The sequence below is a fragment of the Egretta garzetta genome, unplaced genomic scaffold, assembly GCF_000687185.1.
Source record: "Egretta garzetta isolate BGI_Z169 unplaced genomic scaffold, ASM68718v1 scaffold326, whole genome shotgun sequence".
Taxonomy (NCBI): Eukaryota; Metazoa; Chordata; class Aves; order Pelecaniformes; family Ardeidae; genus Egretta; species Egretta garzetta.
This window is the reverse complement of record NW_009260026.1, coordinates 2997913-3023379: the sequence shown is the minus strand read 5'-3', so window position 1 is coordinate 3023379 and position 25467 is coordinate 2997913. Positions and strand designations below refer to the sequence as shown.

The 25467-nt window shown below is 41.9% G+C and overlaps 1 protein-coding gene across 1 annotated transcript in view; it reads right to left on the bottom strand.

The window, feature by feature from the left end:
• SEMA5B (semaphorin 5B) overlaps positions 1 to 25467 on the bottom strand; it is a 138458-nt gene that overhangs the window by 83501 nt on the left and 29490 nt on the right. The window contains 1 exon segment of the mRNA XM_009640865.1: positions 21400 to 21445. Within this exon segment, the coding sequence (XP_009639160.1) occupies positions 21400 to 21445 (46 nt within the window).

Below are 25467 nucleotides of genomic sequence, written 5' to 3'. Positions count from 1 at the left end.
ACATCTTGTCAATAATAAAAATATAATTGCAAAGCCAAGGAGCTAATGTGTGTTTAAATAATTTTACTGCAAGGCATGAATATGCACCAGTCAGCTGACCTACAGCCTAGACAAGTCCTTCTGCTGGGCTCGCAGGAGCCTGCACACGTCTGTACTCTTGGCCTTTGGGTTGGACCTGGGCAGGCTCAGACCTCTGAGCTTGGGGCTTTCAGATGAGCTTTCCAGCATTGTTTGGTTTCTTTACTTGACTGATCAGCTGTCTTTTCAGATCAAAATGTCCCGCTCTTGTCATCTCTGTTGTCTTGGGCTTCCATGTGCAAACTCCCTGTGTAGTGCTGGTATGTCCAACCCAAGCCCCTCTTTCCCAGGTGAAGTTTTCTTCCTCTGCCTTAGATTCATTTTGCCCCAGTATCAGACTACATCCTGGACATTTGGCAGAGAAACCTTCAGAAAGATCTCTTTCTTCTGGTGTGCATCTGTGTGTACCCATATGTTTCTCAGTGAGGCAGACACATACTTAACACTTGCGTAACACTACAGCACTGCAAGGGATGCTTTGTACTTTGCCTCCTTACCTGATTATAACACTTCTCAATAGCCAGCTTCTTGGACACTGACTAAGGTGCCTCCCCTCCCTTTCCTCATTTCCCTCAACAAACTAAATTAATATTATTTCTTTTTACTGCTGAAAGCTGCCTCTGCATGTTCAGATGAGGTACAAACTGTATCCACCAGAAGTTTTCGGTCAGTCAGTTGGGTCATCATCCTGAATTTATGCTTCATTTTCTCAGTTGTCTGAGATATCTATGTTTCCCAGCTCCAGAAAACACATCTGGGATTAATTTTGTACCTCCTGCTACACATGGCAGTCAAAAGCAGTAAACACCTCTGGACCCGTGTGGCAATAAAACAACTTCCATGGCATGGGTCAGGGAAAACAGAGCCTGGATGAAGATGTGACAAACCTGGGAGCAAGGCTTACATACAAACACAGGACAGTACGTACTTTCTCCTAGCTGCTTCCCTACTGGCCATGTGCTTAAGCAAACACTTTTTTAGGCTGTCAGGATGTCAGCAATTCCTCCTCTTACATCCTTACCAAAAGCACCCCAGCTTCTCATGTTACCTCCTTACAAGCTCTCCAGAATCTCTTCTCTGCTGCATTTCCAGAAGAAATGCAGTTTCTAACAGTGTTCCCAGCCACTTTGAGGACCTCCCCTACAACCACATGGCCCATGCACAGAATGGGGAACACCAGATTCCTGTCATGCAAATGAGACAACCAGCTCAGGGCTGGAGGTGCAGTGCAAGACAAGAGCCAGCAAACCATGAGCAGGACTGCCCAGCCACCTGTGCAGACAGGCACAAGAGTACTAGAAATTTTGTCCCTTAAATGAAAGTGCAATTAAATATGCCTTCCTACAGCCTACTTGCATGGACACCTGGTTCTTCACATCTCTATTTTTGTTCTTGAGTTCTATGCAGGCAAATTTTTCTCAATTAAAAAATAAAAAGGGGTTGTGTGTTATTTCTGCATCTTTAGGAAGTCCCATGAAGGAGAAGAATCACAGGAGAAGCAGTCATGTGTACAACCACAGGTACCTGGTGCAACACTGCCAACTAGAAATGAACAGAAATGGGCCACAATGGCTGAGCTCAGTGCATACTTGAATATTCAAATGTCTCACTCAGACACAGAAAGAAAGAGTTAATGTCTCTTCTAATAAATTATGAGCATCACAATTTCCTCCCAGTTCAGGCTGCAGATCAACAGTGCTCTAGAAATTCTAGCTCATCATGTGCTGTCAAATCAGTTATTCAGCACGCACTGCTGAGAGAAGCTTTCTAGATACATTTATTTAATTACCTGCACATCCCAGTGCTGGCACCCAAAGTACCTGCCTGTCACTAGCAAGTCCTGTTATCAATAGCTATGTGCATCCTCAAATACTGATGTGAAAATCTCTTCGATTTCTATGGACTAGCTTTAACATTCCGGCCAGCAATTTATAATTACTTCAAACACCACATATGAATTTAATAGATTAAGCATACACTAATCCCTGCACTGTACTTGCACAACAGGGGTTTCAGGTTTTTGTCCAAAACCAGAACATTGCTTTAAAAATGGAAAGTGAAGACTGGAAGATAATAGGTTACATGCATATTTATCGGGTAAATTAAACCTGTTCTTAATTTCTGAAGTCTTTTATTACAAACCTATCCAACTGTTACCAACCTCACTTCCATTAAAAAAGTACTCCATGCAAGCTACTGGCAGCCTCACATGCCTGCAGACAGACCCAGAATCATGTTGTTCTCTCCTATTAGGGGAAAAAAAGTGTAATACAAAAATGTACATTGCTTATATTTGGAAGGAGACAAAAAAACCCCAAACAAGTACAGACTCACTGCAAAAAAAAAAATGGGGACAGGTTCTGTGAGATGCCCAGCATTTCCTAAAAGGTACAGAGTTCCTCAGGTTTCTGCTAACATCAGCAGAAGCAGCACCTTGCATCCCAGGCTCAGGTCTGCAGGGATTGCTAATGGCAGAAACTTCCGTTTCCATCAACTCTCTGCAGTGCCCACAGGAGACTTCTCAATCTGCCCACAGAGTATGAAGTGATTTTGGTTCTCCACTTGTGCCATGCAGGGCACCCCGAGCAGAGTCTGCCAGCCACATCACCCTTTGCTGAGTTATGCATGGGGAAGGAAGGCAGGAGGTGGTGTGATGTGACAGTTACTGTTCACTGGAGACCTCAGCCAGCAGAGTAATTTCTTTCCCTGGGTATTTATTTACATCTTCCTTTCCAGTAAGTGTACAAGGCACCGGTATGTTCAGAGAAAGGTACCTCTGGAAAAAAAAGATTTATTTTGAAGGCAGCTTCCTGAATTCCTTATACCAGCCAAGAATCTCTGCATTTCTTATTTACATTTACAAATTTTTGGGGGGTGGGGGTGGGGTGTCAGCTCATTTCACAGCAAGGTATAGAAACTTTTCTGCAAGTCTGGGGAGAAAGGAACACGGAGGGACCATGTTTCTGCACTGGATTTAATATCTGCCAACTTTAATGGAAATAAAGCACATATTTACATACCCTACCAGACCAGTTTAGCTTAACTACATGCTCAAGGACTTAGCTAAATTGGGGTGCAGACCAAGTCCTTCACACAGTGGCTGCTCAGAGGCCAGTTCGTTCCCCCACAAGATGCCAGCCTCAATCTTTTAATCCATAATGATGAACAGATTTCAGACCTCTGAAATATCACCCATAGATTCCTGATGATGATGACAAATCCATTTAATAAATTTATTTCTATGTTTCTATAAACTTCACAGTCTCTACACAAGATAGCACCAGTGTAAATCTACCCTTCCCTGGGCAAATTCTACAGCATTTAAAAGAAATTGGTAAGTGCTGGGTCTTATAGCAATTAGAAGGGGAAAAAAAAAAATCTTTGAAATAAGTTCTATAGGTTGGATCCAGGAAAGACATGAAAAGGTTCTTGTTTAATGTAGGTTTCTATGCTGTGTATTATAAAAACAATTCTACAACACTTTAGCTATTTCTTCCCTATTTAATCCTGCAGGACTTCTCCATAAAGACTTGCTGCCTTAGTCTAAAAGTAGAAAGTTAAATTCCCTTTTTGAAGCATTGGCTTTTGTCTCTCGAGGACATGACACATTTACAGTGCTCTATAAACAATAACTTATTGAAATCTAACTTCTTAATAATAAAGCACAGTAGCTTAATACCCTAGAGGCCATTTCTGAAGTTCCAACACTGGTAATTTATTAAAACTGTGATAAACATGTCTGATAAACAGATAACTAACACCGAAAGAACATAATGCCAAGCTTCAGTAAATAGTTCTGCTACATACTGCAGTATACAAATTACAGATCGCAGCTGCGTGCAGTGACAGGTATGAGGAATGATCACAGGATTCAGTCAATTCATTGCGGGGAGAGGAAGGGGCTTGGATGAAGGGAATTGCATTGTGTTTTACCAAATTATTAATTGATTTCCCTTCAGTGATCTCAGATCCTTCGAGATGTGGTAAAACTGAAGCCATTTGCTTCATTTAAACTAAGTACCTGTAGTGCCTATCAATAGACTGGCCCAGTTGCCTGGCTCTTCTGGAGTGGCTGGACACTGGGGCAGCTGGGGAAGACTTCAAAATATAACACTTCGAAGATGGGATGTTGGTAAACATGCAATAAAAAAGTCCATCAGTGGGTTCCAGTTCCCATAACCTTACTCTCTGAATCAGATCTTCTCTCTATAAGCAGAAGTCAGCCTCTTGCTATACTGGGACTGACACTGGCCTGGTATTTATTGGCTGCTGAAGACGATCGCTCACTCTGTTCATGTCAGAGCAGAAGTGGATGGATCAAGTTATCCCAGCCCAACGAGCTACTGTACATCAACCGAGCTACGGTAACCACTCTGTTCCTGGTTCTGGCTTATCTCAGATGCAAGGTAAAATACTTGTTTAAATCCTTCATGGTCTTTGTCCTATGCAGAGAGCACATCCCAGTAACACAGCTCTGGGGCGAGCAGCAAGCTCCTGTACCTCTGTTGTGTGTCTGAGCCTACAGACACAACCTGGTTTCAACTGCAAATGTTAACTAACTCCTTTCTGAGAGAAAGTTTTCAGCTGCTTTGAGTTCTTCTTGGATGGTCAGTGCTACTGATTTTCTCTCTTTCACAGCCTCAAAATCCCTTGTTATTTACTTGTATTATAGGACTACACAGAGGCATGAACTGAAATTGTGACCCCGTATTTCTAGGCAATATACAAACATGCTGCAGGAGAGAATTTCCATCTGAGAGCACTTGCAAGCCAAACAGGCAACGGAAGCAATGGGAGGAAAGGAAAACCAGAAGGACTGAGAGGTCGACTGACGAGGAAAAGCCACTGAGCATGTCAGAGGCAGAGATGAGTACTGAACTTCGCTCCTTGAGGACTGAAAAGTTTCCTATCTAGCACAAAATGAGTCCTTAGACAGCATTTTTTTGCTAGTATCATAAGATGCATCCACTGAATCAGTGGTGCGCAGAGGGAATGGATTTAGACAGTAGAACAACAGGCAAGATGCCACGGACCCCATCCTCTTCTTTCTGACGTCTTTGGGCAAGGTCGCAGTCTAACGTACAAAAACAAATTTGAGTTTTGGTGCCTTCGACTTCCATTTATCCTGCAGAAAATTCCATTAAACAACATATGGTCTGTAAATCAGACATCCCCCCCTCTCTGCAGCATCAGGTAGGAATTTACAACTCCAGACCATGCATTTTCTTATCTGAAAGGAGCATTGTGCATGGCTTAACAGATCGTGGTTTCTACAGCGTACCCAAATGGAAATTACTGTACAAGTACAAAGTTTTATTATTAAAGACAACTATCTAAAGCTTTAGTAAAGAACATTTGATACCAAGTACTAAAACAGTGTTTTTTTAAGATAAACAATATAGTCATATCCAGGCTACAACCTTCTCAGCTCTCTGGGAATTTTAGTGTACAAAGGACAGCTTAAAATGGAGCAGCCAGCTCAACCTTGAGGAGGTACTGTCAAATTAAAATTCCTATCTGAAATAAGCAGACTGACTTGCCAGTGCTTTAAGCACACTTTCAGTAACCCTGGTGTAAAACATTTGTAACTCGATGCTGAATTCCACACAGAGGAGAACTTGAGCTTTTTTACATAATGGAACTTTCTTTGTCATCCAACTTTGCAATTTTCGTAGTGCCTGTGAACCTCCATCACAGCCCAGGACTCCCTGCGCAAGCCTGTGTAGGTATAGCCTTGCCAAAATGCATTATAAGCAAAGCATAATGATATACAAGGCATCAGAGCACAGAGACGACGGAGCATAACCACACAACAGGGAAAGGTCTCGGCTCACCAGCCACATAACTCATTGTGAGGCTTTGGTAACCAGAAGAGTTTTAGAATACCAATGATGGGATTCTTCCAAGACACAGAGAGGACACATGGGAGAAAGCAAGAGGAGGAGGCACATTAGGCAAGTGGGAGAGATGCTGGCTTCATGGGCTGATTCCAAGCAGGGTGAACCTCTTACAGGAAGTGATAAGCAGGTCTGTGAAAGACTCAGAAAATTAATACAAGCACTAATGCAATGCAACAAGGATACACCCCAAAGAGAAGGGAATCAGTGGAAGGGTGCAAAGACACTGGTGATCCAGCAACACAAGGAGCTGTGGATGTGATGCTATACCTGACCAGAAGGGCTTGTGGAAGCCAGGAATGATGCCCAGGTTACAGGGTTTAGCAACAGATTGGATTGCAGTGCTGTCCTCAAGGGGAAAGAAAGAAGGAATACACACTCTGCTGTGGCTATACGCCGAGCTTAGACTGACAGCTACATATTTATGCAGCAATGTTATATGAACACGCCAACATGTTACTTTGGAAGAAAGATACAGCTCTGAAGAAGCGAGATAAAGATGGCACTGGATTTCTGTTTCCACTATCTAGTGTTTGTAATTTTATCATTCTATGTAAAGAAAAACGTCAGTCTGTGACAACAATTTCATTTTGCTGACGATTTACTTCATTTTGCTTGAAAGTGCTTAACACTGCAATGATTTAGTTGCAAGTACTATATGGGAATGCCTTTTTTTTTTTAAGCAGCTTAATCCATTGAATATTTCTATTGCTTTTAAGCGTGCAAGAGGATAGACAGGGCCAAATGCAAATTGATAGTCTTAGTTAACTGGGAAATTTGGCATGCTAGTGAAAAAAAAGACCTTAAAGCTCTCACCTGTAGCCAGTTTAGAATGAATGACAACATCCAGAACTGCAGAACAGCACGGGGGATGTTAAGGAAGGATGACTTACAGTGTTTCCCATTACTGAAGATCAAAAGCATACAGAAACTGAGACAAGACTTTTAGCATACTGGGTAATTAACAGCCACAGCGGAATTTGGTTTCTTGCCATGTCACATTCTGTTTATAGCTTATGACAACAAACATTTACTAAATGTACTGGAGATTACAGAGACATAAGTTTATATGATAAATCAATAAAATAACAAAATAAGGAGGTTAAAATACACTCAGTCAAAAAACAATTAAAGAAAAATTCCCCTGCAGTCAAGCACCAGTCAGGAATATAAGTACAGCTGATGCACATGCAGGTGCTGTTGACACTGGCCAGGTGGGTACCACACAGCACTATTTCTCACACCAGCATTGCTTATTCCGTAAAGAACAGGGCGAGTTTGTGTTGTGGATTTTTTTTTTCCTTCAGTTGCTACAAACAAGATAGAACAAGCTATTTCTAAGAAGGGAGCCAATGAACGGAGTCACAGCAATGGTCGCCCTTGATAAAGTGGAGACAATTCTTCCTTCGAGGCCCCTCTACCGCCAAAGGATGTCCATCTCCACCCCTTTATGTTCTTTGGCAGAGTCGCCATTCAGAACAAAATCCCTCCTTCCTCTTTGTGGGCTCCACTGATGGATGTGACAAGACTTCTAAGCAGCCTCCTCTTACTGTTTTGCACAATGATTTCTGCAGTAGGAGGTTCAAAAACCCTTCCAATGGACCAGCCCATATTCAGCACAAAATCAATTTACCATGGCTATAGTCTCCTTTGTGCTTCTGCATCAAGCAAGGCGATTTTATTCTCCTTCATTCTTCTGCTCTGGGTTTCCTTGCCATTGTGCCTCTTTGAAGCTCACTGCTATGTAGAGATGTTAAGGGTTCTCCACTATACATTTTTTTGTGTTCCCTTCCCCCCAGCTTCTGCGACGGACTGTACAAATTCTGCACAGTCAACTGAGTGCATTTTTATGCACCCACATTAAGAAAAGCAATCTTCCCGTATACTCTTCAAACCGAAAATCTAATCACTGAAGCACATGTGAATTACAAGCTTTCTAAAGTGGGGAAGTCCTGCGTTCTTTATTCCTCTCCAGGTTACATCATAGAATATACTTGTTCAGCATTTATTTGTTTGCTTTGAGAACGAGCTAAAATAAGTTTGAGGAAATGCCCAGTTTGGATCTGATTCTCCCAACAATTAGGCTGAGCTTCAGGACATCCTGCAGTATTAAGGATACTAATGAAGAACTCAAGATGACATTTTAACTGTTCTGTGTCTCCTGGTTTTCTTCAGGGAAATCACATCTATTGCATTAGGGGGGGGCCTAATACCCTTTCAAATGACAAGCACTGCAATATATTCTCATTAAAATCGTATAAGAGGTTGAACATGGTTTGAGCCCTGTCTTGGCTTGAAAAAACGAAGCAGTGCACAATTAAATAAATAAATGTGCATGTGATTCAATTTATCCTATCAACATTCTTTTCTGGTTGTGCACTTAAGCTTGCTGTAGTACAATCAAAAGGGAAAAAAGGCACTGGAAATCTTTAATTAAGTGAAAGATTCATTACTGAGAAAAAACAAAAGCTTTGAGATTATTTTAATTAGCCAAGGCCAGTTTCGTGCGAGCCAGAGAGACTGGGAAAGTTTTGCAAGGCAGGATGAAAACAGAGATCCCGCCTGAGCCTGCCTGTACCATGGGAACTTAAGTGAAACCAGACTCTCCCCCCTGCTCTTCCCCATTTTAAAGTAATAGGTTTTGACCTTCAAGAATATGGGCAAAAAATTATAAATCCTCAGCTAAAAAGGAGCCTTTGTACTTTCCCTGTTCAATACAGCAGATATATGTCTGAACTTCCATTTGTTTCGCATACCTTAAGAAAGGATCAAGACTCCTGTTCCTGGACACCAGGATTTTGACAAGTACTGTGGAAGCATCTGCACTCTGCTAGGCATTAATTAAAATTAAATGGCAATCCTTGCCCCAGTGAGCCTGAATCATAGGGTTAAGGCAAAAGACAACATGTGGCTGCAAAAAACAGGCAGAAAGGACAAGCGGGAGCAGTGAGATGACTGATATTTGCAATCACGGAGTACACATGGTGCACAGGCAAGTGTGGTGCAAGCTTCCCAGGAAAGTTTTTGGCAACACACCTAGATTTTGACCTCTAGACTCTCTGGCTTCTATGGGGTTTGGTGCTCAGTATCACAAACTGTTAGAAAATGTCACTTCTGATAAATCACTAATAACCAAGAATAAGTAGGACCTTTCAGATGTTACCAGGCTGGGCTGGAAGAGGAAGTCAGTGATGAAAAGTCCCCCACGTTTTCATAAAACAGATTTTGGTTGTTTTTTTTTTTTTATTGTTCTATAGCTACATTGTGCATTACATATCTGCTTTCCTCCGCCAGGTGCCTAATGCTCTTGATAAGCTAATTACAGCCTTCTGCTTATTTCATGTCAAGCTTAGCTCCCCAGTCTGAGCCTAGCCTGCAGTTCTGGCATGTTTTTTCTTTAATCTAAGACCATCTGTGCTCCATCAGCAAGGAACACTTAAATACAGAGAAAGTGAAGAACCAACAGTGTTGAATTCCCCGTACGCTGCCCCCAATTCCTCTCCCCAGCATTTCCAATTATGTGTGAAGCCAACATCCATCCAGTCCTAAATACACTGGAAGGCTTTGAGCAGGCTACAGTTATCTACAGATGCAGCAACGCTTTCAGTGGTCAGTGGGGAAACGACAAGCCAGAAAGGACCTGAATCTCTCCATTTCTTTACATCGAAAGGTTTACATTTCAAATACCATCACATCATCAGCAATACATGCACTGGTTGAGTTCAGCACTTGATCAATGTAAAAACACTAGTCTCAGAGAAGCACAAGGGGTCAGTTTGGGAAAAAAGCCATGGTGTTGATTTATCAAGAATCCAGAAGATATTTCTCAAGTCTTATGCTTATTGCTGCAAAATGGAAGTGCAAAATAGTTTAAATCAAAACTGGACTGCAACATTAGGGAAGATGGCTCTCTGCCCCTCTCCTGTCCCACCACTTAAAGTTCAAGTGCTTCCACCCCCTACCGTCCCCTCACCGCCCATCCCAGCCGGACGCAGTCCCCTCCTGCTGCCGCAGCCAGCAGCCAGAGCCCCACCGCTGCGCGTAGCATCAATCTACCCAGCTTCCCCCTAAGGCTGGGAAACAGATGCCTTCAGACTCCCTGCTTGGTCTGTCACAGTTTGCCTTGCTTCTGCCTCCTCTTTTCCAACACCAGACGTCAGCACCTGATGCCGTAGCAAGTTCTGCCAAGCTTCATCTCAACGAGGAATTTATTTGCTCCTTCTCCTGCAAAGACGACTCTCATGCAGTGTCTTGTATTCCTTCCTCCCAGCTCCTCTCTTCTGTTCTCCAGTCTGCACTCTCCTGCCAACCCAGGATTTATTTTCCAATTTCCTTCAGTTTGAGTCCTGCCCTTACATCTCCCCTGCCACCTGCCTCTTCCCTCACCTCCCCTCCAGCCCGTTTGCATTTGACCTCCACCAAGGTCAAAGATTCCACAAACGAGTTTTGATGAGAGAATATAGAGTGATTCTCCAACAGGATTAATGCAGCGTACTTCTTTGTGCTTCTTCTGTCCTACTCCTTTTTGGTGGTTTTCACATTTATCTTGTATTGAAAAAAAAATCTTTTCCTTTCTTCTGCCTTGTTCTTAAGTCCTCAGTAACTGATCTCACAGCAAAAGCTACTAAATTCGTAACAATTATAGTAGCTGCAGACATTTTTTCTCCTGTCACTGTGTTTACCACTATTATGTTTATGAACTATTGATCATTCCTTTCTGCCCAATGCATCAAAATCCTCTCCTCTTAGGCAACTGCAGTTTGTCTCTTATTACTCCCAGGCTAACTTAAGAACTTTTTTATCATTCTTAATAAAGCTTAAATGCCTTCGCTTTGAGCAACCTTGCAGCCTATTCAAATGACTGCAGCCCTGTTATTCTTTTTTCTATACTTCTAAGGAATTAAAATACTTTATTTCAAAAAGCTCAAAAACATGCTTTGCCTCCTGTCTGAAGTGATTAATTAAAAATTAAAATAATGTATGGAATTTGATCCACATTCTTGACACAAAAGTGTTTCTGAAGAAAACATATTTTCATTAACCCTCCCCCCAAATTCTTTCCAACTTGTTCTTTTTTAAACAAATTCACAGAATATTTATAATTTAAGTACTTTTATCTGAAGGGATAGATTTTTATTGCATTTTTCCCCTACCAGACCCCAACTACTCTATTTTTACAATAAAAACTTTTCATTTAAGAGGTTTAGAAAAAAAGTCATGAAAAATGGGTCCATTTTAAACATGTGAACATGCTGAAGTTGCATAATTGCTCACCTAGAAAGCAGAGCTGAAGATAACAACTGCTTAATATTACATGTACTGTGAATCAGAACATAACAACTTTGCAGGCTCATGATTAAGGCAAATTCCCTATATTTACAAACACATATCATCATATGTAATACTTAGGTCTTAAACAGCAAGCCACATATTTCAAAGCACTTCAAAAGGACAAGTAGTTTTTCTCTGCTTCACGCATAGAAAAAGGAAAGCACAGGCTGGAGATGTCTGGAAACCACCTTACCTCCCCACAGCCACCTACAAGCGACGCAGATGGTCCAAACACTGCATATAGAGAATGGAGGGAAATATGTGATTTTTCTGCATATCTTTTCCCACTGACTCCCCACGCTTGGTCTCCCCAATCTCAGAATAGCTTAAGTCTCTACTTGGTCACGTTACCAATAAAAACGTATCAGAAAGCTATAACCATGGTGTGGTAACATTTAGATGAAAGAAGCACCTCAGTGACAGAACACCTGTAAGATCATTGCTCCTATTGACTGCTCAAGCTGTGGTGGCATCCAGCAACTCATTTATACCTCACAGCCACATCCCTCAGCCTCCTCCAGTGGCACAACCCAACCTTCCTCTCCCATTGCCCACCCATTAGCAGGCAACTCACAGCAGCTGTTGCCTGATGTTGTTTAGCTAGAGGTTCACTACTCCTCCTACAGCCCTGACGAAAGGCTTCCGAGCCTGAAAACTTGCCATCTTTCTCCAGTCAAGGTGGTTGGAGATACCAGAGGCATAATCAAGTTTGTGCCTGTTTACTCGCCTGTCCTCTTAGCACATGGGTTTGTGCTTTCCTTGAGCTCAGCCTGGGGAAGGTAGGTGAAACCTTGGAGGCCAAAGCTCTTTGAAATTCTCAAAGGATTCAGGGAAGCTGCGCCTGCCGTGTTGAGACAGCATGGATGTCCTGTGGGAGCGATGAGCAAACCGTTCCCATCTCTTCTCCCCAGCTCTGGTCTCTGGTAACAGCTGTGCAGGCCACGTTAGTGACTCTGCTGTGCGGCCCCGGGCCCCAACAATCCCCTCCTATTAGTCACCCCGAACTGTTGCGTTTAAAAGAAGCTGTAAATCACACATCAGCTAAACTGTTACTAACAGAGAAAAGTAGGATTATTTATCTAGGGGAAAAAAACCTGCATGCACTGACATGAAATACATTTACTATAAAAAATTCTTTTTTTTCTAAGAGCTCAATAGTTGGTTTTTAAAGGAAACATATGAGGTCATTCATGGGCCCTTTTAGAGAGGTACAAATCAATAAATGGTGATTTTTTTTTTAATGCTTTCATTATAAATGACTGTATGCTATTAGGGTCAAACTTAATCCTGTGCTGAGAGTCAGTGCAAGGGACGTGAATCATTTAAAGCTCTCTTAAGCTCTGCTTTGAGAATAAAATGTAGATATTTCTCTGTATTCTCAGTCTTAAAAAAAGAAACTGCTGCTTTTTTGCAGTAATTGGCCCAGATACCCCATTGATCATCTTGCAAGATGCTGTCCTTTCTGGTTTTGAGGACTTATCTTCTAGCTTCCCAGTACGTGCAGCTCAGCTCCCACGCCAGGTCGGGTCAGGGTGCCAGGTCCCAGGTAGAAATTGCTCTTCACTGCGTGCACAGCCCTGCGAAGCAGCAAACCGCAGCGCTGGCTGCAGCAGGGTGCCAGCACCTCTCCCCGGGCTCCACCAATCGGCAGCTCACCACCTCCACCAACCCGGGCTTGCTGAACGGGGGAGAGATGGCGGGAGGTGTCATCTCCTCTCCAGGCGAGCGTGAGGTGGGAGCTGACTGCATGACCCCCGCGCTCGGCATGTGAAACTCAACAGGTCACTGGTGTCACATCGGCCGCTCTTAGCGAAGGTGCCGCATTAAACCTGTCCCGCGTGAGAGCTTTCACTAACGATCGCATCAGAGCAACTAGGAAACGCTTTCTGTGCCTTGTGGTAAGCCAGCATTTGCAGCTAAAGAATAAACCTCTTCCATGTCTATCTAATATCCCATATCCCTCAAGTAATAATAATAAAAAAAGCAGCATAGTTTTATATAAATCTCAGTTTACATAAATGTCAGTTTAGCTAAGGTGTAGCCTACACCAAGCCTACACCAAGCGGCTGATTTGCCGCTCAGGAACATCTGCAGAGCTGGATTTGTTGACAGCAGCCGCAGATGAATGCATGTGTCAGGGCAGGGGACAGCCAGGGCGTAAGCACAGAGGAGCCTCCCGGAGCTGGCGGAATGGCAAGCAGCCCACAGGGAAAAAGGGGTAAATAGGCAAGCCAAAATACATTTTGCAAAGATACAGAAGCAACACTGGTGACAAGAAATGAGAAGTCCAAGGGTTGGTTTTTTGGTTGGGTTTTTTTTCATTTTCATTTTTTTTCCTCCCCTTTCTAAAGGATGTTTGAAAATGCCTGACAGGGTTTTATCAAATAAAGAGGCCAATATGCTAGTTATCAGTAAGTGACTTCAGCAGCTAATTAAATTCTCAGTTTCTGAAGCCTGCTCATAATGCTTGCTGACAAAAACCAAAACCCCTGTAGTAATTTTGTCTTTTAGGTGAGGCGAGGCAGGGAAGGAGGGAAAGACAACGAAGGAATTATCCAGGAAAGCGGACTGGCAGTCCACGGCTGACAGTGGTCACAGACCTCACTTCTCCCTGTGAATGGAACAGGGTAGTTCCCCTCCAGGTGTGAATCAGCTCCGTGGCCTTCACTGACTCCGGGAAGGTTGCCCTGCTTAATGCCAAGTATGAATGCAAACAGGTATAGCTCCTGAACCTCCTATACGCTCTATACAGCCCTATGTATATGAACCTCCCATGTATGTGTATGTACATATGTGTGTATGTATATAAATATATATGTAAATATATACATGAGAACTTCCTATACCATGCCTAAACACTCACTTTAGAGGGCAATTACACTGATCACAATGAGGCAGTGCACTCTGAGCCAGTTTAGCAAATCTATAAATGCACGTATTGAAATGTATTCTCACTCGGTAGAGCATACCACATGTTCTTAACTCGGACAATTCTCAAAGGAAAACAGGCATTTATTTAAAGCTAAACCTGGGCTTAAAAGCTTTTCTGGCTATAAATGGACTCCTGACTTGGGCTTTCTCAGACAGAGGGGATGTTGTGTTCAAAAATCACTCAACGCTACAGAGTGTGAGAAGAGATTTGCTTTCTCTGCTCTCTGAATTTCAGCGGATGAGTAACATCAGCAACAAGGCTGGTTCCCAAGAACACATGCCGGAGCCTATTAATGAGTACCATTCCCTGCAGTGAGGAGCTGGAGAAGTGCATCCTTGGGGGATGAAGTGTGGCCTTCAGACATGGTCACCTCCAGTCTGACATGCCTTGTTTTCTTCCCCCATCTCCCACTCCAGGTAGAAATTTCTCTTTTAGATAAATCCTGGGAAGGCAGACCTGCACCTGAAAGCTGCAGTCTAGCTCCTGATCAGTCATTTTAAGGAAGGGTGTATTCAGGGAGTAGATTTGATTTGGAAACCTGAAGCCATAAGAATAAAAAGCTGAATTTGCCAGAAAGTTTGTTCAGCCAATATAAGCTTTATTATGGAATAGCTTAAAACCTCTAGGCTGAGAGTAAGAGGTTTTAGGTGCAGCTTTGGAAGGTGATTTATGAATAGATTTATATGTTAATCTGTTAATAAAAAATGTAGCGTTCTGATAAAATATGTGACAATCATAACTCAGCTATGAGCCATGTATTAAAGACTGCATCTGCTCTAGTAGAGGTTTTGATTATGTTTTTAAATGAGAGAACAGCATTGGCCTGAAAATAAAGAAATAAATGTTTTATCTAGAAATATGCGCCATAAAATTCAAAGAAGAAATTCTGCAAGAAATAAATAATAAACTGCTTTTAAGAAAATGACTTCTGGAAAGTGAAGCTTATTCCTGAACATTTCAAAATTGAGTTCCTGTCAGGTAGCTCAGGGTACATAAAGATAGGCAAAGTATTCTCACTATTTCCCAAAATTACTTCCCAAACTGGATTTTAAATTGGATTATAATCTTGACACTCCAAATAGATTGGATCAATAAATATCTTCAGCACGGTTGGGCCAACTTCTGAGCACCCATGGGTTTGCGCTGTTGTATCAATGCCTGGCTTCGTCATGATTTTTGAAAGGATATCTTGAAAAATGGGAACGGCTCTGGCTCAAGCATGTTTCTGCAAGTAAATCTGAAATACAATACTTTTACCTCTTTTTATTGACAAAAACTCACAGCACTGTATAAAGGAGTGCTATATCCCTATTTTGCACGCGAGCCAACAGCAGGCAGATAAACTGGGCAGATTAACTTTCCCTCAGGCACCCGCAAGCAGAGCCAGCCATACGAATTTGGGGCCGCCAAGCCCCGTCTGGTACCTACCCAGCATTTCTTGGGGATGTAAGATTTAACTATTATTTGTAAGTTTTCCGATGAGCTCCAGGGCTTTGTGAACATATTCTGGATCCTTAAGATTTCCCAGTGAAGTATTTTCACCAGGAAAGATTACTTGAGTGACAATTTGTGCTGTGAACTGTACTACTCACTGCTCCCCGTTGGTTTTGTTTATCATATTTTATTCAGCTACACAGAGGAAAACCAAGTTAAACTCTGTCACCTCTCCTCACACTTTCATACACTTGCAGAGCATGCTTCTCATCAACACACATAAATGTGGCACTACTGAGCCCTAAATAAATAGAAAATAATGCATTTAATGCTCGGTTTGATTCGAAGTGCGAAACATGAAACCTGTTCTGTTTGTTGCTATGTGACATATTGAGGACTGATAGGCAAGTTTTATTATTATTAACTACACTTTGTTGATAGGTACTGTTGATTTACCAGTGATTATGCCACAGAGTTAAAGATCCCTCCAGGGACTATCCGGGAGGGAAGTGTGTCTTCAGCAGCAGCTGTGCAGTTTAAGAGCCTCATCTCTGTAGTAGGGATGTTTCTGCTTCTTAGATTAAGGGAAGAAAAATTAGAGTAAAACTGTCCTTACCAGAAATGCACTGTATACGTAGCTGCAGTTTATCTGCTACAGGACCGTACAGAAATGTTTTGTCCCTATTTTGGGTTTAAAAAAATACCCATCCCAAAGCCTCATGATAGCAACAGAAAAAAAATTACTTCAATAAGTTTCATATCAAGCCTTAAGAGCTGATGCTGCTTAGGCATACTGCTGACTTTAAGACTGGGTTTAAGTCTTACGCGTCCAGTAGGACTGAGAGTTGGCCAAGTTATGCCCTAGGGACTGGGTAACATTCTCTGAAGTGCCCACATGAATGTCTGTGCTCTCAACTTATAAATTTGGAGCAAAATTTAAAAAGCAAATAAAGTTGTGTGGTTTGTAGCATTTTCATGTTTTGCAGTGGGGTAATTGTAGGTCTGCAATTGGAGATACAGATTCCGGCAGCCCAGGTGGTAATAGAGCGTGTGTAGTTCCACAGGCAACCCCACCAAATTCATGGTTATGGCTACTGGGGAACTAACATGCTCTGCCTCTGAACTCACTCAATTTTTTTTGTCCTCAGGAAACAACATTAGATTGTTAATTAAAGCATATTTTAATCTCAAAATTTTGTGTCTTAACAGATTGAACAATTTATGTTTTCCGAATAGTTTTGCAATAGGTGCACTCATTTATTCTTTTCTATCCTGTTAAAATACAGTTTTATTTTTAAGAAAGGGAATACATACATACTCTTCAAGTATTTTAAATACTATTAAGATTATATAACAAAACACGTCAACACACAAGCTTCACAGGGCTGGTTAGAAGCTTTTTCACAAGAGATCTTCCATTAAAAATATAATCATGATACAAACATTCTACAAAATTCTAACAGTTTTATTAAACTTATCAGACAGGAGTCCAGTAAGGAACCTTGGATCCAGAGGGAAATTTTTGGTCACAAACATAAAGAAAAGGAAAGGAAAAAAAGATGCCCCAAACAAGCCAGGTCAATCGCTTGAGATGAGAGAAATGCAGATTCAAATCCTCTCTCAGCTTGACCCAGAATATTGGCATCCCAAGTAACCATGTGCCTATCTCCTTCTCTTTCAGATTTTACAAAGATGTCAAAAAGTCTTGTTTTCATCTCAGTGCAAAATACCTTGGCATCTCAAAATGTTGGAAAAATAATTTCCCACTCGGTTCTATTGAGAACTCGTAAGTTCCAGGTAAAATCAGGGTGAACAGAGGGTAGGCACTGCACTGGGATTTATGAAACGCCTGCCAAATAGCCTGCTTTTAACTCACACCAGAGAATAGCATTCCTTGCTAAGAAGTCCTAATCAGCATCGTGCATTTTTAAAAATTTGCTCAAAGGCTTATGTTTTTAAAATAACCCTTCCACCTACTCTATTAATTACAAACTCCAGTATAAAACGGACTTTTCTATGGCCTCACTGTGAAAGCTGCAGATTAGGAGCTAACCTTGTTTCAAGCCAATGCGTAAATTAAACAGCATGTGTTCTGACTGTACATCATTTTTAAAATGTGTTCTATAAAATGTCTAACATTTAGAGCTTACAATGCACACAAGAGGACCGTTTAAAGATGGAGATGAAACATGTTGCAGGGATTTTGTTTAAAAAGATGCTAAAAGATTAAGAACAGTAACCATTTTAAAATTACCTTTGTTGACTGCTGCAAGAATTTGAATGCTACACGCTAAAGTTTCCAAACTTTAACAGGTGCTTTTGGATACCCCATCTGACACATCTCAAGATGCTGATTTTCAGAAATCCTTTAACAATGTGCCTCAGTTTTGGCAAGAAAGACAGGCAGAAAAAAATCATGAGTGATCCCCAAAATACCTTGGCCTCAATTTCCTTCTGGATATTGACATTCAGGGAAAAAAACCCCTTAACCATCACCGAAGTTTCTCATGAAACTAAAACTCACTTGGTGAAAGGTTTCTCAGGTCCTGAATGGAATTTCTGAAATATGTTTTAGAAACGACGGGGTGGGGGGAATCTCGGAGAAGTTGAGACATTTTGTTCTGTGAAGCAGAAAACGAGCTTGTTCTGCTTGAGTTTCTGCTCCACTCCACTCACTGGTTCTCATGTAAAATCTCAGTGCTACAGTCTCAGAGAAACAACCTCAGCAGAACTAACAGAATATTCAGTCAGGAGCAAACTTTGGCGTATGGTAGAGCAGTAGGGACAAAAGCACCTAATTCTGGAGAAGGAATCCAAGACAAAGAGCTAGGAGCTAAGAAAGGAAAAGAAATTACCCTTTTATGAAAGTATAATATGGTCCAACAGCTGACGCATCCTAATGTCTACTTCTCTTCCTCCTCTCCCCTGAAATCTCAGCTGCTCTACAGGGTAATGCTATCTTTCTACACAGCTCTTATCCAGTAACTTGCCCATATAATGCTAAGTTTTGTCTTTTAGTCTACTGCAATTCCAAGACAATAACTTCCTATCCCAGCTACGTGGAGTGGCTACATGATACTCCAGAGTGGTTTTTTGCTGTGGAGATTACAAAATTAAGTTTATGCTAATATCAATCCAACACAGATTCAGAAGTAATACTATAACTTTCGCTTCTGGAACTAAAGACTCCTAAAATGTATTTTCAGGAGTGATGGCTTCACAAAATGATCCTCAAAGTTGATGGAGAACTCTTGTTCATTTTAATTGATTTTGCACTGGGCTTAAATGAAAGGCACCCACAGTCATTCAACAGGTAGAAGGAAAGAGCACAGTCTTTTAAAGTCTGGGAGCTTAAAACCTTTCTAAAATCAGAGAGTAACAACACGGTTAACACTGGGTTTGTGATAAGCAGTATTCATAAAGGGGATTATAATCCAGAAAAGGAAGCATTTATTCCCATTGGAAAGCAATTAATAAAGTAATGCTGTGATGAAAAATATTATGGCCTGCTCAATGGCAAGAAATATTCATTTTCTGGATAAAGAACAGATAACTCTCAAGGAAAACATGTGTTAGGCAGAGTGAGCTGGTAAATCTACTCATTACAGGATGAGAGACTAAAGTACTGAATTTGCTGTGCTAGCAAGCAGTGGCAGAGGATATTGCTCCTGTGAGATGCTGCTGCCACCGTTGCTGAAAAGAGAAGGGTCATTTTTTTAATCCCCTTGGCCTCCTCTCCTTTCCATGACAGCTTGGGGGCTGAAATGTGCCTTTGCCTTTTCCCCACAGGGACAGTGCAGCCTAGGGATATAGCTGATTGCACGAGGGCACGCAGTGAAAAACAGCTTTAAACTTCACCTAACCCTGCTGTAGAGAGGTGTATTCCTCACACTTCCAGGCTTTGCTCCACAACCAGCATATCCTGCTGTTTCTGCAGACTGTGCTCCTCATGTTCTTGCCCTTACCTCATGGAAGTACAAATGCAAGGGACCAGATGTCTGTCAACACAATGCTGCACCCTGAAGCAGATTTCATGCCTCTGGCAACTTGAAGAGGAAGTCCCATGAGCAGAAATAAATCAGACCACAATCTCAGGATGAAAAACTATCCTCAAATCAGGCCTGACAAGATCCACACCGTATTTTACTTACAAGCAAAGAGGAGATACAAAACAACCTGAATTAGCATTGTGATTACTTCTTAAACTGCACTCTCACCCCCTATAGAACTATCTGCAAATTCCTTGTGTCTCTTGTCTCGCTTTCTGATCTGATCCTTAAAATGATGCACGGCAAAGGGAAGGTGGGAGGGAGTGCCTCTAAGCCACATCATGTGCTTTATGGAGCCAAGCCAAGCAGCTACTTAGGCAACCATTAGGTTGGGAAACAATCGCTTCCATCATTCCCAACACGTGTGTCAACACAATTCCATGCTCTCATTGTCATGCAAAAAGTCTTGGCAAAGTGACCGGATACACCCAGAAAGCAGGAGCAAACTAAGCTCATTATGTTAACCGGAGATCCCACAGCATCCTCCAGTGCCACAGAAGGAGACTTCCCATGTTTTGCAGCGTAGGAAAGGAAACTCACTGCACTGAAAAGGGCCCAAGCCAAGCCTGACTTCAGAAGCTTATAAGGGAGATTCACAATTAGGTTTCGTGGAAAGGCAAGCACAGGAGGCTGGTTCAGGCAGTGTGATAGCAGGCATTGCAGAAGGTATGACATGTCGCATAACTACAGAGACTTCTCTCTCCTGTGTGCTCGTTGGAAACCTTCCAGCCATGCAAATACGGCTCTGCAAAGGGAAACTCCTGCCAAATGAGAGTACCAGCTTCTCTAACTCTTTATTGTTGTCATTGGTAACTCTGGACTTTGTTTTCCTTTTAAAGGAAGATTCAATGCATTTTGCAACCATTAAACATCTTTTCTTCTTTCCATCTATACTTGTAACGGCTGGCAGTATTAATCTAATGGCTTTTTTCCTGGTCAGGTACAGGAGCAAGGCCCTTTAGTTTGTCTGAAAAATGCTGAATACATCTTTGATGCTCTAGCAACTGTAGACGATGGTAAATATCCCAGCATAGGCATTTACTTATTTAAAGATAAGCAGCTGGGGTTTTCACTAACAATTTTTGCTGCATCTTTCAATTCCAGATTCAGTGCAGTGGGAGGAAAGTCCTAATACTGCTGGATATTTGCAAGCCCTTTCAAACTTTAGCTGCTTTGCCTCCATCCATGGGTAACATACATTTTTCAACCCATTTTGCCTTCTGAATGCTTGCAAGTCCAGTCTTAGTTTTAGTAATACATTCATCAGAACACAGCTCCTCAGCAATCCAGCAATGACTAAAAATAAGGATGGACAAGAATAGTAAAAGCTTCTCCTACATGTTGCTCTAATGAAAGCCAAGGATTTCTACTGATTGTTGTGTTTAGGCCTGTGGCAGTCACACTACATGATTTGTTCTTTACGATGCCATATTTTTGGCAGATCCTGTTACCACCTAAACACTGAAGAATCAAGAGCAGAGCAAGCTGTCCCCAGCAAGAGCCCTTCCCCCAGTATTATTGTTGGAGTGGGAATAAGCAGCTGGTTCTGACTTTGTCTTCTCCCTGCTCCATCACTCTGGGCAAATTTACACTATACAGCCTTTGCAAAATGTACATCAAATATTACAGAACATTCATTAGCAAGTCAAATAAAACAAGAGAGTAAAAAGGAACATACCTGAATAAGAGAAACGTTGTGTAGACTAAGTCTGAAGAGGTAGTTCCTGCATAAACAAGCAGAAAAATTACAAACCGTTAGGCTACCAAAAGAAGTAAGGGAAAAGTTATAAAAGCAAGTCATAGATTTGGGTCATTCATTTCTACAGACAATGAGCTTTTCTTGGACTCCTCTCCACAGAATGCAAAAATAGTTACATGCCCCTTGCTCATCAGTGTCTTAGTGAACCTCATAACAAAGTTCTGAGCAGGTCTGGAATAAAATATTCCTGAACTTATAATGAAGAACCACAATGAAATCCCAACAACACAGGGACTGTTTCCAAACCCTCAAAGGGCTTTGGTTGAAGTCCTGTACGGGCTGTGCTCATGGTTTTCTCTCCATTCTGAGAAAAGTGGGGTTGGACAGAAGCCAGATGGAGCAAAAGCTGACTCTTGTAGTATGCTCCCCCCAAGCCTGTGCTTGTGGGCTGTCCCATTCAGGACTTTGTGGAAAAGGAGGAGAAGAGGAGCGATACTTCTCAGCAGAATCTCTCTGCACAGAAAACCAGCAGGGAAATCAAGGCAGTGACTGCAGATACTCCCAATCCTCCTGTCATCGCATCTCCACAGGCGAAGCGAGGGAATTCCTGACAGAAGTCACTGTAGCATGATATACCCCACATGAGCTGAGCTCCTGTAACCCTCCTTCTGCATGTTCATATCCCAACACAAATAGGAGGGAACACACATTTGCATAAACATCTATGGATGAGACTTAGTTAACAGAATTTATCTCACATTTTTGCTTGCTAAAACAATGCAGGTACCAGGAATCAGCTGACATATTAAGCCATACGGACTTGATTGTGTGCTTGAGGGTTCTGGCCACATCTAACTTCATATTTTTGCATCCCATCTGTCAGGGGGGCTGAAGAGCTGTGATCCTTTCCCAATATCCCTGTCACCACAGTCTCCCAGAGAAGACATAATTAGATTATACCAGGTGAACTATATTTTTGGAGGTGGTTCTATTTAAATAGTACAAAATATCAGCTTTGATGATATAGCTTCATCTGCTCTAGAAATGCCAGCATACAGACATTCTCCTACCTAGTAAAAAAGCAAGTTCCAGTTTTAGGTCAGTGAAGTCAGAGAAGTCAGTGGAAAGTTCCTATAGTGACGGAAAGGTCCTAAGGACTCTTAAGAGCCTTGTTTGGGGTCTGTAGTCAGCAGCACACTCTGCCCAGGCAAAGTCAGTTGCTCAAATTTCAACATACATGAAATTCATATTGGGTCACAATGACCACTACAACACTTGAGCAATTTTTCCTTTTTCTGTTATCTTTTACTTGTATATCACCTAAGACATAATCATAGAGTTGCCTGCACACTTTGTCCCACTTCTATAAATAAATCAAAAGGTCTCGACAGCTGCTGACTGTCAATAAAGAAGAATGGGAACAAGGATGATGGGGAACTTGGGAAGTCAAACTCCTAGTACTGAATCTTCAGCTGATGTAGCTCTGATTTGGTCTGATTTGCACCATCCTGTTCTATACTGGGACTGGTTACTGTGCTGGTTTTCGTTAGGATAGAGTTAATTTTCTTCATAGCAGCTAGTATGTGGGGCTATGTTTTGGATTTGTGATTAAAACAGTGTTGATAACACAGGGATGTTATAGTTACTGCTCAGCAGGGCTGACACAGAGTCAAGGCCTTTTCAGCTTCTCACCCCACCCCACCAGCAAGGAGGCTGGGGGTGCACAAGAAGCTGGGAGGGGGCACAGCCGGGACAGCTGACCCCAACTGACCAAAGGGGTATTCCGTACCATATGATGTCATGCTCAGCATATAAAGCTGGGGGAAGAAGAAGGGAGGGGGGGACATTGAGAGTGATGGCGTATGTCTTCCCGTGTCACCGTTACACGTGATGGAGCTCTGCTTTCCTGGGGATGGCTGAGCACCTGCCTGCCCATGGGAAGCAGTGAATGAATTCCTTGTTTTGCTTTGGTTGCACGCGCGGCTTTTGCTTTCCACGTTAAACTGTTTTTATCTCAACCCATGAGTTGTCTCACTTTTACCCTTCTGATTCTCTCCCCCATCCCACCATGGGGGCAGTGAGCAAGCGGCTGCGTGGGGCTTGGTTACCAGCTGGCGTTAAACCACAACAATTACCCAGAGAAGAATGAGACCCATTAGCAATATCTTAACAAAATATATCAGCAACTATTATACCTCCTGTAAGTACGCAGAGAAGTACACACACACAAAATCTGCTCTCCTAGTTCTGTCACTGGACATCCAGCAGTTCTTTTGTGCAGTCTGAAACCCTATTGTGTCTCAAAGGGCTGCATACTTTCCCAAGTAATTTGTTATTAATTCTTTAGCATCAGCTACAGACTTAAATATTATGTCCTGCAGGTGCATGCAGCAGACCAGAGGCACTAAGCTTACCTACAGCTAAAATTTCACAATAGAGATAAATTCTCATCCAGTGACTGATCTGACTTGGCTCCATTAGAAAAGAACATGCTACTCTCACAAAAATATTAATGTAATTCCAGGACATGGGGTAACATGGAATAAGCCTTCTCCTGGAGAAGTTAAGCATGTCACTGGCCTCCAATCTTACAACACCCTAAGGAGAAATTCTCATAACTAGGGATTTGAAGTTGCTATCCTGTTGTTAAGCATGCTATTTAAATGCATTGATTTTGGAAGCCTTATAATGTAGAGTTCAGCTCCTTGTTTTAGTCTTGTAAAAAGCTGGACAGTTTGACTGAGTAATAAATTTTAATATTAGGGTTTTTTCCCTGATAGCACTGCAGAGCAAATTCAACTGGAGTATCTTTAATGGAAGAGACGTATCTAAAGGACACAATTTTCGTTGCACTCAGCCAAAACACATGCCGACAGGAATAGTGTCTATTTAAATAAAGCCAGTCTCTGTCCTCTCAGTGACTGCTGTGTAGCACCTGGACAAAGCATTAGCGGTGAGAACACTCAGGTGGCTGAGACCTAAACCAGGCAGGAACATACTACTAATGTGAAAAGCACAATGATCTTCCAAAGGCTTCATACTAACCTCAGCTCTCTAAGTCTGACCTTGTGGCTTTCTTACAGAAAGGAGGGTTTCCCTCCATTTTTCATCAGCTTGCCTCACCTGGTGTCTGCACAGCCACTGGCAGTTTCTTTTTGTTTATTTGATCCTTCTCACATCTTATCAGCAGTAATACACACACTGGTAGGCAGACCAGGCTATCAGAGACACCTCCAGACTCCAGCTGACCTGCCTAGCTAGAACTGACTAATCCTTAATTAATAACATGCTCTTTTAACCATACTTCTTCTGTAAAGCTGCACAAGGAGTAAAAAGCCAAGGGGAAAGATCTGCTGAATAAGACAGTGCCATTTTTATGAATTGCATTTTAACTGCAATTTCAGTCCAAGAATGAGCAAGGTCTCTGAATGACAGGCATGGTTTATTGTACCTAGAATTGCCCCATTTGTGTCCTTTTTTCTGCTTGTGTTTGAAGTTATGTCTGTTTAATAACTTGCTGAACTATAATTTAAAGCAGCTGAAAGAGCAGGATTAAGAAATATATGAGAACACTGAGACCTCTGCATGAATGGATGAGGTGCCTTCTTGGTCTTTTCTTTTTCTTTTTTTTTCTCCCATTTTGTCTTGTAAGTGAACGTTGGCTAATTCCTTTCTCTCTTGAATTAAACACATCTGGACTAGGCCAGAAGAGCGATTGCCTGGTGCAACCAGCTACTCTAATAACCTCCTTCTCCTGTATAAAAAGCTGTGCACACACTTGGAGGTATAAGACAACCTTCTTACTCACTTTCTGTCCTAAAAGGTCACACAACTTCACTCCATGGTATTAAGACACGAACTTTGTTTCATCCCAGAGTTGGCTGCATTTCAGCAGCCAGAGCAAGCGACCACAATCTTCTAAGTACTCTGGGACAAATAGTATTATACACATTAAAAGGTGCTTCAAACTGCTAATTATTATTACTACTAACCTTATTATTCATGAACATCAGTGCATATCTGAAAACACCCGTGTTAAACAGGAAT